Here is a 17,235-nt window from a genome sequence, read left to right as displayed (position 1 = left end):
TGCGCAGAATTGACCTGGTCGTCGGGTTAGTTTTACAGATCAATTGCACGAAAGTGAAACACATTTTTCTTCAATCGCGTTAAAAGAAACATTTGTTTCGCAGAAATAAGAAAAGGTTATACAGCCATAGATAAATATATAGTCTTCCAGAAAATATAATAACATCTAGCGATGAATGTAAATATAAAAATGACTCTACGAGAGATACAATTATGCTAATCAAATGACGAACACGCCTAAAACAGATCGCTGTTCCTTATGACCTTAAACCTGTACAGTCCAATGACTATGATTCACTCTGTCGACGAACTGATACGAATCTGTTTTAGGCAAGACATAGACAAAGCACAGTGACACCATTCGAAACTAGTTCGTGGTGCGAAACGTTGTGCATTATTTTGGGAGGATCCGGTTTACTCTGGTGTAACCGATAAAGAAATAAGTCTTCGAAAAATTCGTTAAGCGGCCGTCACTGAACTGAACAAAGGAAGCCAGACTATTCGGGACCAATAAACAATGTTCACACCAGAAAGTGTGTTCGACTGAAAATCAGACAAATTTTAAGATACTAAAATATTAACAATAAACATTAAACCCTAACTACAGTAGCATTGAATGTATTATATTGTAAAAATAGCAGTAGAAAATGAGAGGAACGCGACTTACATGAAAAGGTCATTATACTAAGAAAAGGGACTCGATTACCGATATACACTTTAAAATTGTCCATTTGTGGCATTAAGTATAGACAGAAAAGAAACCTTTTGCACAATCGCTGAAAAACACACAAGAAAATGGTAAAACTTACCGCTGATAAGTCGCCACCCAGGGCCAAGTCTGGACTTGCCACGTTGACAACTTGTTTGTGTCGAAATACCGAGGAAAGATCTCCTGGGGCATATCGGTTACGATAGGAATGCAGCGGTCACCGTGGCAACAACCAATGGTTGTGGAAGGTTTAGAAAATAGAACCAATCAGCAATAAGAAACTTTGTTTACGTCATCGTCTTTTTCAAACATGTGATCAAGAATACTGGTGTCTCTATCAATTCCATAAACCACTCCGTCTTGTCTAGGTGTGGCAACCATGGCTGAAAAGGGGAAAGATAACGAGTGAGTACTTCTAAAACCAGTGTTGTTAGGAAAATATTAACCTGCTTTTTTTTCGTTTATAGAACACAAGCTACTTCAAACCTGTCCGCAGTAAAATAGATGAAAGGTTCTTGTTTACGAATTTTGACCATACACGAGCATGACGCAGTTAGTAATTCAGGACCAGCCTGTTCCATAATTGAATGGTATGCATAAGAAACTAAGAGGTCTAAACCTATACAATATCATAAACCAAAGAGCTATTTGCAACCGAAAATTATGACCTTAGCTTGTTCAGTACAGAACACCAGATACGGAAACTGCAAGTTTTGCTACAATATCATAAAAGATAATAAGGGGCCCATGATCGAACTTGTCCTTTTTGTACCGACACTTACTACATGCTAATTGCCCTATGTATAAGAACCCTTATCATCCTAAAAATCCGTCCACCGATTTTTTACTGGCGACACTAACAACATAGCGTTCTTGACAAAGATAACTACAACTAAGTGTAGAAAGTGAAAGTATCATCAATGTATGTAAGTGCAGAAAGTGAAAGTAGATGTATCATCAAGGTATGTTAGTGCAGAGGAAGAATGGCACCCGACATAACCTAACCTAACCTAGCTTAACTTATGTAAGTGCAGAAGGTGAGAGTAGATGTATCACCTATGTATCAATGTATGTAGGTGCAGAAAGGGAAATTAAATGTATCATCAAAGGTATGTAAGTGCAGAAAGTGAAAATAGATTTTACATCTATGCATCAATGCATGTAAGTGCAGAAAGTGAAAGTAGATGTATCATCTATGTATCAATGTATGTAGGTGCAGAAAGGGAAATTAAATGTATCAGCAAGGTATGTTAGTGCAGAAAGTGAAAGTAGATGTATCATCAAGGTATGTTAGTGCAGAAAGTGAAAGTGGATGTATCATGAGTGTATGTAAATGCAGAAAGTAAATGTCTTTAAAGCGGACTCATCAGCAGATGAAAGCGTTCTGGTTCAGCATATGATATTTGTCTGAATCCCCCCACTCACACACACACAAAGTTGTCAAGGCAACGGGGCATTGACTTTTGTTAACATGTTTGTCAAAGTCAAGCTTTAGCAACTTCATTTTCCACCTGTTTTGGGCCAAAAATTGAGGTAGATCTCTGGCAATCATCCTATTGAAATCCATACTCAAGATTAGAAAAAAAGTGCCCTTAGAAAAATGAAGAATGGTCCAGAAATCTAAGACTGATCTTCAAAATAATGTTCATATTACGTGTGAAATGTTTTCCATCAGTTACCCCATTGGAACAAATAATTAAGGCCAAGTCTGATTTTACCCATACTGTCACTTTGGGTCGCCCAAAATCGATGTGGAAGCTATCAAGCCGTTCTTCCTTTCTTCAATTATCCTCTTTGAAATATCTAAAAAAAACGCTTTAGAATTCAAAGATCGCCTGCTAGGGGGCCTAAAGATACACTGAAAACACTGCGATGATAGAATTCCATCGTTATTGATGCAAACGGCGTAATTCTTTGAAAAAAATTGCTTTCATTGTATGTATCTCCGTCTAAGCTACATAAATACCTAGAATCATGAAAAATCCAGTCATGATGTTGTTAGAATATGGCTCAGACCTTTCTCACTTTGTTATAAACACAATATATATCTACGGCCTAAAACTAGCCCCGGCATGTCCAGAACACTAGATATTATATATAAACACTGGAATTGTCGCTGCAGTACCAAAGAAAGTCCCCAGGGGCCCCAACATCTAAACAATTTAGTTTATGTCACAACCTACCCACATAACAAAGATAAGCCAAACAATACAGCCGTTTTTGAATTAATTTGGTTGCGTACAGATAGAGACACACACAAACGCTCTCTGAAATATATCCTCTAATAAACAGGTAGGACGGAAAAGGAATGGAGTAGATGCACGTATCATGGTTGTGACCAACGTATCTAAGTTATGTCACGCTGCAAATAATGACCGAAGGCCCTCTTGGTAAAGATCACAAGTTTATCAGCAAAACATATTTACAACTGAGGAAAATTCTCGGTGAACAATCTAGAACCTACTATATTACAGCGTATATTAACAAACGCAGCATTACTATAGTCAGATGCTAATCAACATTATTCAAATTAGTGGCAGACGGCTCTCAAAATGTTTCAAAGGTCTAAATCTATTTTTTTTGTTGCTTATTGACCGGTTTCTTCAGTCTGGCACAGGCATCATTATTTGACTCTCGGTCTTTGGAACTTGATAATGGATTTTTTCCGCGTGATACAAAATATCATTTGTTATTCAGGTGTGTCTCATGCCTAATGGCAAAGGTCATGGGCCTTGTGTCACAAACAAAAAAAGACGAAAACATTTCTTTATGGAACATTGACATGGATGTTATCAACATGTATTTAATCAATCAAAGGGAAATGAGTCCTGATGGAAACTTGAAATTTTCTTGGCATCTGTGCTGCCTGCAAGACAAGCACATTTGGACATCGTACATCCTTCGCTAGAAAACTATTTAAAAGTTAATATCGCCAGAATACTTAGCTAACGATATTAACTTGTCATCATATATATGGCTGAATGGCTCATTTCTTCAGTCAGGCACATGAGTTATAATTGCCTCTGGGTCTTTGGATCGTAAAAAAATGGATTTCGTGTCCTCGTGATTCAACAACACGCCACAGAGGGGGTCTGAAGTACTTCCCAGCATTCATTGTAATACAGATTCCACTATACGAACTCCAGATGGCTGTCTGTGACCAACAAGCATATAGACTTATAATGTTGCTTTGACAGTGCAGGAAAGCACCTATCTGTTCGACTCCCCCCTACATCACAGCAATGTCCAATGTACACACACACTACACCGGCCTCAAGCCACAAGGCGGCCTTCATTTTCTCAAGAATAAACTGAAATACAGATGACGAGCCTTTCCATCCTCGGTGGCGGCACTTCTGAACACACTGCCACGTCTAAAATGAGCCCATTTCAAATACATTGAATATGATATGTAAATTTGATATCACCTGATTTCATTCTTTTATATTTTACTTCATATCATGTTAATGTCCCATAATTGTTTTTCTCTTATTTTGTAATATGATTTCATGCGTATGTTATTAAAGTTAATTTGGTTTTGTATCAATTAGTAATTTGGGCAATTTCTTTTTTAATCTCTTGTGATTTTGATTGGGTTTGATGTAAATAACTTTATTTTGTTTGGGTTTCACCACAAGGGCACATTAAAAAGTGTTAGCAGGTGGAATGTTTCCCTTGGTGAAATAAATGAACACCTGAACAAAAAATAGATAAAGCAGCAGGGAAAATATGTTCTTTTATTTTTTTTTGAATTGTCCAAAGACAAGTCAATAGTAAGTCAATACTAGATCAGGAGAATGTCTGACTTCAGTAACTTCTGTACAACGTTGACATTTTTTGGTAAACACCGGTGTACCATTATTGCAAGTATTCGCTTCAAATATGGTGTGTAAAGCACAGCGTTCGTGTGTGTGTTTGTGTGTCCGTCCGTCGGTCTGTATATAAACAGTATATCTCGAGAATGCCCGGATGGATTCTGGACATGCTATGGTCATGATTTTTAAGTGGTAGATAGCTCTTGACAGGGAAAGTAGGTTGTGTAGGTTGGGGCCACCAAGCGGCTTTTTTGGAACTACAGGAGCCGATCTCATTTCAGATTTTGAAAAGGGAATAAATCAAGAACAGGTTGACGGATCGTCATGATATTTGGCATCTAGATAGCTTGAGTGATGATTAACAAGATCAAATGATGATTATGCAAATCAATTGCTAATTTGCATAATAAATGAGGAACGTTTATACTTCCGCTGCATTCCATTATAGGACTCGCAAATACGTCAGATATGTACTTGACAAAGACAGGAATATGGACAGATGTCAATTATGTAAATGAATTAATTGTGCAAATGAATACATAATTTGGATAACTAATGAAAAAATGCTATAACTCCATAATGGTAGATTTCATTCTTGCATCGTTTGGAATTTAAGTAGATGTGAACATTATTAGGCATAAATCATGCAAATGAGCCCCTATTTACATAATTTATGAAGAAATGCTACAATAGCCTTCTTTGCTAAGGTAAGAGTTTCATACATTGAATAACGTGCTATTTGGGTATATAAGTTGATCAACTGACATAAGTCAAGGAAATAAGGTCTTTATTTGAATGATAAATGGGAAACATTTATGATATTTCACTTAAAAAGGTTAACATCAGTCGGCGAAGGTATGGAACTCTGGTATATATTGATTAAATGCGTGTTGAAAATTCGTTCTATTTTCGTTAGTGGCACCAGGCGAATATTGGTAGTCCAGCTAGCAAACTAAATCATGGTTAGTTGACGTCCTTTGGACTAGGACCTTTACCACGATGCATGAGACACACATATATACTGTGAGTAAGCGATTTGTTGACGCACTTCTGAAAAAAAAAGTGGGGCAGTTGCCATTGTTTGCAGTTCGAAATATTAAAGTAGGTTAATCACCATGGTAATTGTGATGACTTCATTCTTTACTATTACCTCCATGATCATATGAATAATTGACTTATTTTTGAGACATTTTAGGCAGCGGTTATCAGTTAGTCTGTTTATGAAAAAGATAACTCAATAACAGCTGCCTGGATCGATGTAGTGTAGGTTATGACAAAAAATGTTACATTTGTGGTGGCCCTGTTGCCTCATTTTAGCTACTGCAGTGGAAATTCAGGTTCTCATGTCGCTTCGACCCTCCATTGTTTCAAGATTTTTTTTATGTAGGCCGACACCCTCAGACCGAGGAGCTACAATTCCGCCAAGAAAAGTAGGACGGAAAATGTAATACATTTTCGTGATATTCATTATCGAAGCTGCTTGAAAAAAAAGAAGATTTTTATTGGAGTAATGGCTTATATAATGAAAAAGCGTAGTACTTCCGATCTCTGAATAATGAAAAAAAGCAATAATATTTTAATTAATGTGATAACTTTTTCACGCAATCTCCCATGACACAAATTCAAAAATGCATAGAAAACACTGCTATTTGGGTCTTCACGCCAAAATAACACATCACCGTTGAGGCTGACTAATTCAAAAAGGCTTCGATAACGAACCAACTTCACCACATCCAAAAATAATAAAACTCACTGGCATTTCAGGAGATTGGAAACATCTATGCACAGCTATAACGATCACCAAGCAATATGGGCAAAAATCAGGGAGACGACCACTTCCGGCAGATTACCGCGCCCTAACCCGAACCCCGGTCAGATTTAAACTCCAACCCGGAACCTTTAGCAGACTGTTCTGAAGCGGTGTGGCGTTTTCTTTTAAATCTTCTTATCTGAGGATAACTGAAGAAAAGAAGGACTGAAGTTCCACCACAGATCTTTCTCAATTGACAGCCTTTAATCTTTTGACAATCAAATGTTGCTGCACTGCAAAACAAAACATGGCAACGACAAGTCTGAATACCGGTTGGTCGCTGCCAGCCATCTGGGTTATGTATTGTTGAATGTGTATAGGAAGAAATGCTCAGAAATATGCTAGGCCTTTTATATTATGTATCATGGGAAAGGTCTTCATTGCAAATGTATTACGTCAAGAGGTATGGTCTACCCGTGATCCCATTTACAAGCCACAGAACTATCGCATAGTTTCACAGACAAAAATATACAGAAACATGTTCATATGGTAAATTGCTGTGAATGTTTTTTATGTTATCAATGTGTATTCAATCAATAGAATGTGTATGATTCCCTGGTACCAACGTTAGGTTTTCCTTACGTCTCTACTACCTACAACACAAATACCTAACTTTGAACTTCGCCAACTCTCAAAGTTGAAGTAGAAGATGATTGAAACAACAACAACAACAACAAAGACAACAAAACCAGTTCATTAAACAGCAACAACAACAACAAAACAGGGAGGAGTCCATAAACGCAGAAAGTAGCTGAGTCACAGCTGTGCATGCAATGCATTTGGTTATTTAAAATGTGTTCATCCCGTTGCATTTGTATTCTAATATAATTGTATTCTACACCTCGGAAGACTACAATGTAATTTGGATTAATTGTTACCTATCCTACAGTGGAAAACCAGCCGAGCAGCGAAATCTTGTATACGGCAACTACTTACAGGTATGTCGGAATGAACACATATTGTGATGCTGCACTCAAGTGCACTAGATTCTACATTTATTGCAAAGAGCCACACGTGAAATTAAACAATTGCAAATTAGGTGATACATGTGGATGGAAGTATTATTAAATCAATCTAGTAGTAACGTAACATGACCGATTAACGTCCGATTTATTAAAAACGTTATTTATCTTAAATCCGCGCGGACAGAGCCAAATGTTAAACCAATGGATATATCAGCTATTTTAACAATTTCCCCGAACTCAGCAGCACGTGGCGTTCACGTGATAAGCGCATGGCCATGATGTTATGCCGTGCAAAAATGTATCATCTGAGCGGGGGTCGCTAGGTTGTATCAAACCTTCCTAAAACTGACAAGAGTTTCAAACCTCGAATCACCATGGATAGTCTGAATAACATATCAAAGAAAGGTTTAACGTCAGTTATTTTTCAAATATACTAGCTATAGTGTAAGTTAGAAACACAGAATGAAGTACGCGATGTCGAATTACATATGAAATATGTCATGCATGAAGATTCCGTGCAACTTGTTGTTACTGGTTCAGGAGTTTACTCTGTTATATCGCTGGACGTAAACCTTTTTCATTGTTTTTATAAACGAGAGAGATGGCTAAGGATCAAACTTATGACGTTCTTTGTTTCTCATGAGAACAGGCTTTGGCATAATACACCGCGCGCGACATGTAGACATGACCCAAACTGGACGTAAACTGCTCCTGCCCATAAATAGGTCATGTTATGTTAGTATGAGTCATGTAAACTAATAAAGTACAAAGCAGTGCGCATAGGTCTTACCACCACGTCAGGAAAAAGAAATGTGTTTGTAATATTTGAATTGAACTTGCTTGCGTATTTATACATTTAAGATGCCCACAGAAAATAATAAAACACTTTCACACATTCAAGCACAATCAAACATTATTTGACTGCTTACAGTAAAGGACTGAATTAATTAATTAATGGGTATGTGACTGAATGAAATACATTTCTTGTACATGTATGTGTATTCTCATATATGGTAAGCACAAGTCATGATAAAAAAAAACAGAATTATAAATACAGAGATATAAGAATGTAGTATCTTACTAATATATATACAATGAATAGTGTTAACTAGTGTATACACGTCCAATGTAAACCGCTAATACAGCTGCATACTACCTCCTAGCTTGAGAAGATCCTGGGAGCGCAGGCGAGGGAGAGTGAGAAACATGGCCGTCCTGCCCACGATGAACACCTCTTCATCGTCGTGCATCAGGGTAATATACCATACCCTATACCTAAGACCAATTGTTCCCTAAAAAGTGATTGCTAGATTTCAATGTACTTTATCCCTGAAATGTTAAACTTTATCGAGCGTCATTACAATGCGTACAAAATTCTAATATGCTCAACTGATAATCTGCCATTTTTAAAACCTCCAATGTTTTTGTTTTTTTTAAATCATGTCTGTTAAGGGATCTCGGTGCAATGGGTACGGCCATATCAAGTTGTGTATGATTATGATGAACCTAATGTACATCGGTTTATTTGTTGCAACATCCTTCATAAGCGTACGAGTTGTGGTTCAAGCAGATGATATGGGAGCTGGATTCCATCACTGGGATACTGGAAACACGTGTGAGTAATACGTTCTTTATATAGAAATCTTTATTGACACTACAAAAGTACAGCGACTTTCGTAAGGTATTCTACAACGGTATACATGCAAACAACAAACAATGGGATACAAAATGATTAACCTACGTACGAGTATAACAAGTATATGGATACTTCAATATGTCGAGTTAAACCTATCACTTACACTACTAGTTCTAAGATACCACGCCGGTCAGTCGCTAAGGTAAAGTCCCAATCACTAAGGAGGTATCAGGTTACCCGAAGCGCCCGCGGGCTGCCGCGATCAGATGTCGGGGAGCCTGTGAATCTGTCCTATTGTCATAGATAGTTTCAAAATGATCCTCTCGTTTAAGTGAAATAAAATTCCTCTTGCGTATCCCCCAAATGTCAGCGTTACGATTCCTCTTGAAAAATCCAGATGACTTTAGCCTGGAGACTGATGAATCCCACATTTAGAACGGGAAAATCAATACCATACAACTGACTTTAATTGGCCCCAAAATTCACTAAAATCCTTTTTTTTTGCAGTTTAGAGAACGTAACCGTAAAACAAAACTTTTTTTGTCTTAGGACTTTTTATATTTCGAACTAAAAATATTCTTAAGATGGGGAAAAGGCCAAAAACCGCATGTTTTTACCTTTCAAGAACCATATTTCAACAATGCCTGCATTTTCGAAAAATCCCTTAGACAGAAACATTGGGAAAACTGTTGACTTCATTTAAAGCCGTCAATGAGGTAAATTGGACGCTTTTTGGTGTCGATCTAAATATGTTGTTTGCACACATGTGATACCCGCACGGACAGGGAAGGGGGTAACTAATATCGGCGTAAACAATCCTTGAAATGTTTCACTTCACAAACAATGGCGTCAGTAGCTTCTTTACATGTTGACTAACCACAGCAAAATGTCAGCAAAGATGTATTGACAAGAAAATGGTTTGCATTTGTTAAAAAGACGGTATTTGTTCTGATGTGGGGCACCCAGGGAGAAAGGGCAATGCTAGCACAGGTTTTCAGTGGATACTTGCATATGACCTCAGGTGACCCCGAATCGAATACGCGTTCTGTTCGATCTTACGTCACTCATATCTGATCGAACGTGATAGAACATAACTCGAATTCAAAAAAAAGTCTGGGACTTTTGAGGCCTAATTTGACCACCATGTCTAAACATTCTTTGATAATTTACCTATGTGTACACTGTAAGGGTCGTCTCCTTCTAGAATGTATTTGAATTTATCTCTAGAATTTATATCTGTTCGTTGTTGAAGACAGGATAGGCATTGCGAATAGAGAATACATTTCACTGCAGATTTTAACTGCATATTTGAGACTTAGTCCGATTCTGATTATCAAATGAACATATTAGGTATTTTGGAGCACGTGTAGTATTTGGTCATACAGATAACAAACTCAGTTTTTTTTCAGGATTACCGAGAAGTGCGAGACAATAAGATGCGGCTGATTCTGAGCAGGGGAGACAGAATCAAGGAGATTCTTAAGGTATCGAACAGAGTAATAAACCTATCTAAAGCTTGATCTTTCTCTAGAATATCTTTGTCCTTTACTTTATCATTACTGGATTATCTATGTCGAAACCTCACTAGAAAACTTTTTATTGCCCTTTGCAATGATGATTTCGAGCCCGTGTCTGCTGTTATTGTATGATTAACAATATGTTATGCATCACATTAAACTGCCCAGAGACAAAAGACATATTCGACAACTTTTCCTTCTGCATAAACGAGTCGTGTTTACATCAGTTTGGACTTTCTATAATTTTCTTTATAACTGCAGAAGCGTTTTAGTTGCAAACGTATAAACAGGTAAGTGGCGAAGGGATTTTCATGATCTTTAAGATGAGGTTGATATTGATGACAATAAACACAACAGCATGCAAATGTAGACTAAACGTACATGATTATTAAGATGATATCAGTCTTCAGTTGCATTGAATGTCATAATCTTTGCATATGTAAGTTGGGTCGAGAAGAAGTTTAACAGATATAGATCATGCAATGTATTACCTGAGAAAATAGTATGATACATTACGGAATACTGATATTAGTGCTATGTTATATGTTTGATTTGAAAGGTTGTGGTTCAGCAGGTGAGCATAGTGGAAACCATCGAACCGCTGGACTTTGTGGACTTCAGGCAAGTATGGATTGTTAATGTACAAAAATATGATACTTATTGTTTATTGTCGTGAAAGTGCAAATTCCCATTGATGTTAATCAGTTTGATGGACTTCATCAATTTTTTTCTAATTGACTTTAAATGCATTTCATGTTTTCTCATGATATCAAATTATCTGGTTATTTCAGGAATAATGTAGTATACGCTGCGTTTGGTTCTGAAACTAGTTCTAAAACCTGGACACGCACCAATGATCACTAATTGTTCCTCGAAGAAAACGATCCTGAGACCGTGTGTGGCAAATTCAGACCGACTTAGGGCAAAGGATGCTATTAGATAATCAACTTTTTTGCCTATGTTCTTTTCACATTCAGGGATTGGTTGTTCCCAGCTTCAGGCTTCGAGAGTCTGCAATTCCGACTGTTGGAAAACAAGTTGGGGATCAGGAAGGTGGGGACGCGCTACACTGTTTTTGTCGATGTCCTTAGTAATAACCGAGAACCAAGCGAGTTTTAACTATCTTTAAGCTCTCCCCATGTCGCCCTTTTACTTTCTAATACAGAGAACCCTTGTGGCTGAATCCATTGTTCTGAGAATAGTCGTTTCCTCTCCTGACTGGTATGCCTTTTATAAAAAACCTATATCATCCTTTTACGATTAAGTCTTTACTACGCAATATCCGTTAATGAATATATCTAAAGGCATTTACAAGGTGAAATACATATTTTTTACTCTCCACGCATAGGAGGATCGTGTTAAGGAGTACCGGTTCACTCCCGTCAATGCCGATGATGCTGGCAAACTCTCTAATTCGGAGAAACAGAAGTCCCTGTTGCAGCTGGTGCAGGTACAAACATTTTTCTCAAGTACAATCAAATCCGTTTTAAGTGGCCACTCAAGGGATTTAGAAAAAGTGGCTACAGTTTTTTTCCGCTGTCTACTATAAGAATGAGTCGTTATGCTTCGGTCGACAGGAAAAGTAATCTAATGGATGGCATGAAACGGTTGCCAGGCGGTTCCTCTGCGGAGACGGTTTCCAGTACAGGTTTAAATGTATTCTAGCTAGGTGGTCCTAATGCAGAGGTGTTCACTAGTACAGGTTTGACTGTAGATCGAAACTGGCAGCATATAACCTGCCAGCATATAACGTTAATGCTTATCCCGTTGCTGCAGTTGCAAGTTATATTTGGGTTGGATGTAATGTTTTCTGCAATAAGTGAAGCAAAATGTGTCCAAACAAGTTTGCCTAGATGCCATTCGTTACTTTGTTGATGTACAGACGTGGCTTGAGAATACGTTTGACAATGAGGCTGGCGGGTCCTTCTGGACGTGCTACGAAGATCGAATCAAACAGCGCCTCAGCGGCATCAAAGACGAGAGCAAGCGCAGGGCCACCAAGGTAGTCAATGCTATCCGTATTGGTCAAAACATTGCACATTATAAGGGAAATTTTAATCTTAATGGAAAATATAGAATTGGCCTCAAAATACAGTCATGTTTCTCAAATTTCTGGCCCAGACAGGTTGATGGATTATCTGATGGAGGAAATTTGATCGGTTTTGACATGATCTTTTTCCCTCAGGAAATGTTTGACAACATTGTGGATGAGGCAAAGCACGACGGACTCTTTAACGAAGGTAGGAAGAAAGCTGCTGGTCTAAGCTAGGTCTTATACAATTTTATTGTCACATTGAAATCGTATACTGATACATGCTGCGTCACATTGAAATCATCGTATACTGATACATGTAGCATTTAAGACAAATGTATAAGAGGTCAAACTTTAGATATTTTCTACCTCTCTAGACTATAAAAGATGATGATGATGATGATGATGATGATGACAGAGTGCGTCTCGAAATCTTCCAAAATAGCAAAGATCTGTGTGTTTGTGTGTGTGAGTTTGCATGTGTGTTTGTGTGTGTGTTTGTGCGTGTTTGTTTTTGTCTGTGTGTGTGTGTGTGTGTGTGAGTGTTTGTGTGTCTGTGTGTGTATGTGTAATCGTTTAAATATTTCGTCAAAAGATGACGATGTTGACAGTAGATTCGCTAATGATGCCTCCTTTTATTTTGGTATAAAGGGAAGAGGAAGTTGTCCCATCGTGCCCTCAAAGGGGCCCTGATGATCACCTACAAGAGGTAAAATGTGCTTGAATCGTTTGTGTAATTTAGTAGTTATATTTTACTCCAAGCTATAACTATGGAATAGAAATATGTTGATTATGATAACATATCTTCTTCCATTGCTTTCACTTTGTCATTATTTGGCCAAATGACATGAGATTTGGCATGAAGATAGAGTTGACAACCTTCCATCCTTGCGTTTGAGAAAATCAATTTTTGGCTGTAATCAATTTGAAGTAGGCCCCTTTTGGCAGAACTTACTTTGGAATGCTTTTTTGCCTAAGTGGGATTTTGGGAGATAGGGAGTAATACATGCCATAATTGCTCGCAAATGTGTCTTTCTAGTAATGATATTTTCTTAAACCTGAAAAAAGATTATTACAATTGATTATTGTCGTTTATTATTTCCCCCTTTAATAAAGGGACGAGCTGAAGTTTCAGGAGGCCTACAAGTTTCTGCGCATGCTCGTTGACATTGATGAGCTCCTGTATAAATGGCGATGTAAGCACCCCTCCTCTAGTATTACAATTATGATAATGTTGTTTTAAGGAAAACCAGTCTATTTTTAAATGTACAATGGTGAAAAGTACGTTAGAAAGTGATTTTAGATCTAATTGTTTACTTCTTTGTTTGATTGTTCGTTTATTGACACTAAACAGATAATAGATGAGCGGTTTAAAATCGTGCTAAACACACAAAATTGCTTTATAGGAACTAAACGTTTTTAATTATATGTGTTCCTCTTCTTCGTTCCTTTGGGTGGGGAGTTCGGACTTACGCTTAGATTTACACCTGAACTGTGTTTTGTATTTCTCAGTATCCAAAATTGATGATGTTGACGTTGAATATTTGATTTTTTATGCTGTACAAGGGGACAGAGACGTGCAGAGATAGAAACAGGAAACTTGTATGATCGATAGTTTTAAGACATATTTGAAGAGAAACAAAAACATTCACATCTTTCTTTAACCTTTTAGGGAACCATGTGATGATGGTGCAAAGAATGCTGGGAGACAAGCCTGGGACCGGGGGTGGGGGATACAAGTACCTGCGGTCCACTGTCTGGTAAGATTAAATCACCCCGACATAGTAGGTCGTCCCCTAATGTATCTTCCCTACATTCGCCAGTTGATTGTATACAGTAGAGACCAAAGTACCAGAAAAGACAAATGCAAGCAATCTGCCTTTTAGATAATGTCAATACGCCAAATATGTGTTTATTTTCATTTTTGCGATATCATGCATGTGAAAGAAGTGTAGCATATATATTTCATCCACGTAATCTGTGTTTTTGCTATAATCTGTCGGAGCCTTTCAAGTATCACCCTCATAACGTCACCACATTCAGGTGAAAATAAGTACCTAGCTTCAACTCGGGACGTCCTTTCGGAAATCTTGTGTTTGGGGAGAGCTACAACTCGAGCATGGATAGCCCACCAAACTTCGATAATAGTAGGGCTCCATCACGGTGTGCTTGGATCAAACCTTACGGTCTGGTCCCTTAGATTGCAGGCCAAATCTTGAATAGACTATAGGCCTTTGCTATATCACTCGGTCCACGAATGTTGAAAATCTCAATGAAGAAATAATTTCAACAAATTGTTTCTTTTCCAGTGACAGTGACAACTACAAGGTGTTCTTGGACCTGTTTAACATCGCCACCTTCCTCATTCCAACTGATGTCATCTGACATCGATGCTACCTACGTCAAAGCTCTGTCCGCTTGAGTTGGCACAACTTGGCTGGACAAACTGATGCATGCAGGACACGTAATACTTGGAGTTGAAGTATATAGAGCCGTTGTTTTCAAGTCATTCTGAATTTGAATTTAGGCATGATTAAATGATTTTCAACGCTATTAGAAACAATAAAATAATAAGGGGTGAGTTGTGAAATTTTTGTCATAATTTCACATATCTAGTAGAGGTAGTGTTTTGATGTATGTTTAACCCTTGTCCTGTTAGGGTTTTTACGCATTTTTCATTAATTTGAATTCTTAATTAGACCATTGACTTATTTTGCGCTGCTGTGGCATAGTTACTTCCGCATTCGGTGCGTTTCTCTGTGGTATGACGCAGTTACAAATAGTTGACAAATACCGCCAACCTGAACATATACGGGCCCGCATACAGGCACTATAATGTGCAACCAATATTTGGGTCCAACAGGACAAGGGAATTAGTACAGCAATATAGCAATGGCTTTTGATTTTAATGCTCAAGATTAAGTGAACAGGTAATGAGAAAACCTGTGCCACAATGGGTTTATATCTACTTTGTAATGGATTAAAACAACCGCTTAAATGAGGAAAGTCGCTACTAGTAAGAAAACCAAGACTTCGTAAACTATTAAGATAGTATTTAATCCCGTCAAACATCATTAATGAAAACAAGCAACTCAAGACTATTGTCATGTGAATAGAAAATATTATAGATATTGCAGATTGTACTCCAAATAAGTTTTTGTTCAATCAAGATGCCAGGCTTTCTGGCTGTTTTCAATCACAAGATTGATAATGCACTAAATCTGACGCTTTGAGAGTAATTTCCTGAATTTCCTCATTATTTCGACCACGTGCAAATATGCAATAAAGCTGCAAGCACCAGGTTTGTTCTTGTTGTTTCTTTCTTTTTGCGTCGTACATTTATTTGAAAAATATTAACTCTTAACCAACAGAGCCACAATATACGCACTGGACGAAAAACGCATCGTAATCTATACTTAAATCAAGGGGCATACGTCGCATTTAAGCCTCCGTAAACCGTACGTAGTGGCACTCATTTAAGCGACAGCTTAAAAACAAAATTTTTGGTCGTCGTAAATCTTTTGTAAAGATCTATATTTAAACTTTCTTTAAGCTCAGTTAAGTTCCTTTAAATTCTGTTGTGTGTGCTACATGCACGTGTTTGTGCCTTGGTCTTTAATGTTCAGCATCATTTCAGGTATCATTTCAATTTGTGTATTTTATTCCGACGCCAGCTGCTGAGTTAGTCATATTTTAGCTCCGTCTTCAGCTTCTAGGTCTTGAGGTCCACTCAACACGCCTCTGTTTTATCTTATGATCTGCATTCCTCACTCAGCCCTCATCCCTTCAGAAGTCTCAGGCCCCGTAGCCCTCTTCAGAAGGGTGGGAGGGGGTTGGGGGATGGCAACGACGAGGTTTCCTTCGGGCATAACATCCCAGCAGCCAGCTCGTTCGCCTGTCCCTAGACACAGCCTGCCTTCCGAGTTTCAAAACCACCGCTATTCCTTGACATACAGTTGTAAGTCCCGCTACGAGGAAGTGGCACTTACAAATCCATGTAGTGGGGTCGTGTGGCGTAACAGTGGGGTCGTGTGGCGTAATAGTGGGGTCGTGTGGCGTAACGGCAGGGTGATCGGCTCAGAACCAAGAGGTCCAGAGTTCGAATCCCTCTGACGCCACCGATGTTGTGCCCTTGGGAAAGGCACTTTGCACGTCTTTCCTCACTACGCCCAGGTGTATAAAAATGTGTATGTTGTTATCTGTACGTGGCGCTGTTAATATAAGTTATAAAAAATTTGAGTGCATACCACGCCGTCCTTGTCTGTCAAAAAACGGAAGTAAAAAAAAAAAATCCATGCAGCATTAGAGTCCACACGCCGAGGTATTCCTTATTGCTGGCTGGGCTCAGGAAGTTGTAGTAAAAACTCTTTTCAACTGATCGCACAGTTTTCCTCAGTCTGGTTTTACAATCATGGCCAAGCGCACTCCGGTTCCGACGAATTGTCCGTCCCCGAGTGAGTAAGACGATAAACCTGAAGCAATAACATACAGGTCGCATGTTTTCTGCTCTCTCCGTTGATTTTAACACATCTTTACCTCGACTATTTTCTTCACTGGTGACTTCAACACATCGATCTTTGGACTATCGACATGGCCAGATAATCTCCCAACACCTTGCCCTGCCATGTACCATGCCAGTGTCATCCTAAGAAGGAAAACCGCGACTTCTCTGACTTCTCTCTGTGATCCACGTGGAAACCATTCGATCTTCATCATGGACTCAGTGTGCACTCGCCGACATTGGGAAGTTCC

General features: G+C 38.4%; 3 protein-coding genes across 3 annotated transcripts in view; 1 reads left to right on the top strand and 2 right to left on the bottom strand.

Moving 5' to 3' along the window:
• LOC136447520 (uncharacterized) overlaps positions 1-17,235 on the bottom strand; it is a 268,540-nt gene that overhangs the window by 140,048 nt on the left and 111,257 nt on the right. The window lies entirely within an intron of this gene.
• LOC136447519 (tryptophan--tRNA ligase, cytoplasmic-like) overlaps positions 1-17,235 on the bottom strand; it is a 32,594-nt gene that overhangs the window by 12,162 nt on the left and 3,197 nt on the right. The window contains exon 2 of the mRNA XM_066446521.1: positions 809-1,091. The gene's annotated coding sequence lies outside the window, so the exon portion shown is untranslated. The remainder of the gene's footprint in view (positions 1-808; positions 1,092-17,235) is intronic.
• On the top strand, positions 1,028-15,785 carry LOC136447521 (tryptophan 2,3-dioxygenase-like). The gene is made up of 14 exons (XM_066446527.1): positions 1,028-1,113; positions 7,223-7,271; positions 8,462-8,552; positions 8,846-8,913; positions 10,344-10,418; positions 11,011-11,066; positions 11,423-11,504; positions 11,800-11,901; positions 12,334-12,453; positions 12,637-12,691; positions 13,135-13,192; positions 13,600-13,679; positions 14,156-14,243; positions 14,793-15,785. Exons 1-14 carry the CDS (start codon positions 1,088-1,090, stop codon positions 14,866-14,868), a joined length of 1,026 nt encoding a protein of 341 aa, XP_066302624.1. The 5' UTR covers positions 1,028-1,087; the 3' UTR covers positions 14,869-15,785.

This window comes from Branchiostoma lanceolatum, chromosome 13, assembly GCF_035083965.1.
Source record: "Branchiostoma lanceolatum isolate klBraLanc5 chromosome 13, klBraLanc5.hap2, whole genome shotgun sequence".
Classification (NCBI taxonomy): domain Eukaryota; kingdom Metazoa; phylum Chordata; class Leptocardii; order Amphioxiformes; family Branchiostomatidae; genus Branchiostoma; species Branchiostoma lanceolatum.
Note: the sequence above shows the minus strand (reverse complement) of the source record. Positions and strands in the feature narration are given on the sequence as shown.

Coding starts and splice junctions, on each gene's coding strand:
- LOC136447521 (XM_066446527.1), top strand. CDS start 1,088: ATGGCTGAAAAGGGGAAAGATAACGA. Junction 8,553..8,845: donor CTTCATCGTCGTGCATCAGG/GTAATATACCAT, acceptor ATCCTTCATAAG/CGTACGAGTTGTGGTTCAAG. Junction 12,692..13,134: donor CGACGGACTCTTTAACGAAG/GTAGGAAGAAAG, acceptor TTTGGTATAAAG/GGAAGAGGAAGTTGTCCCAT.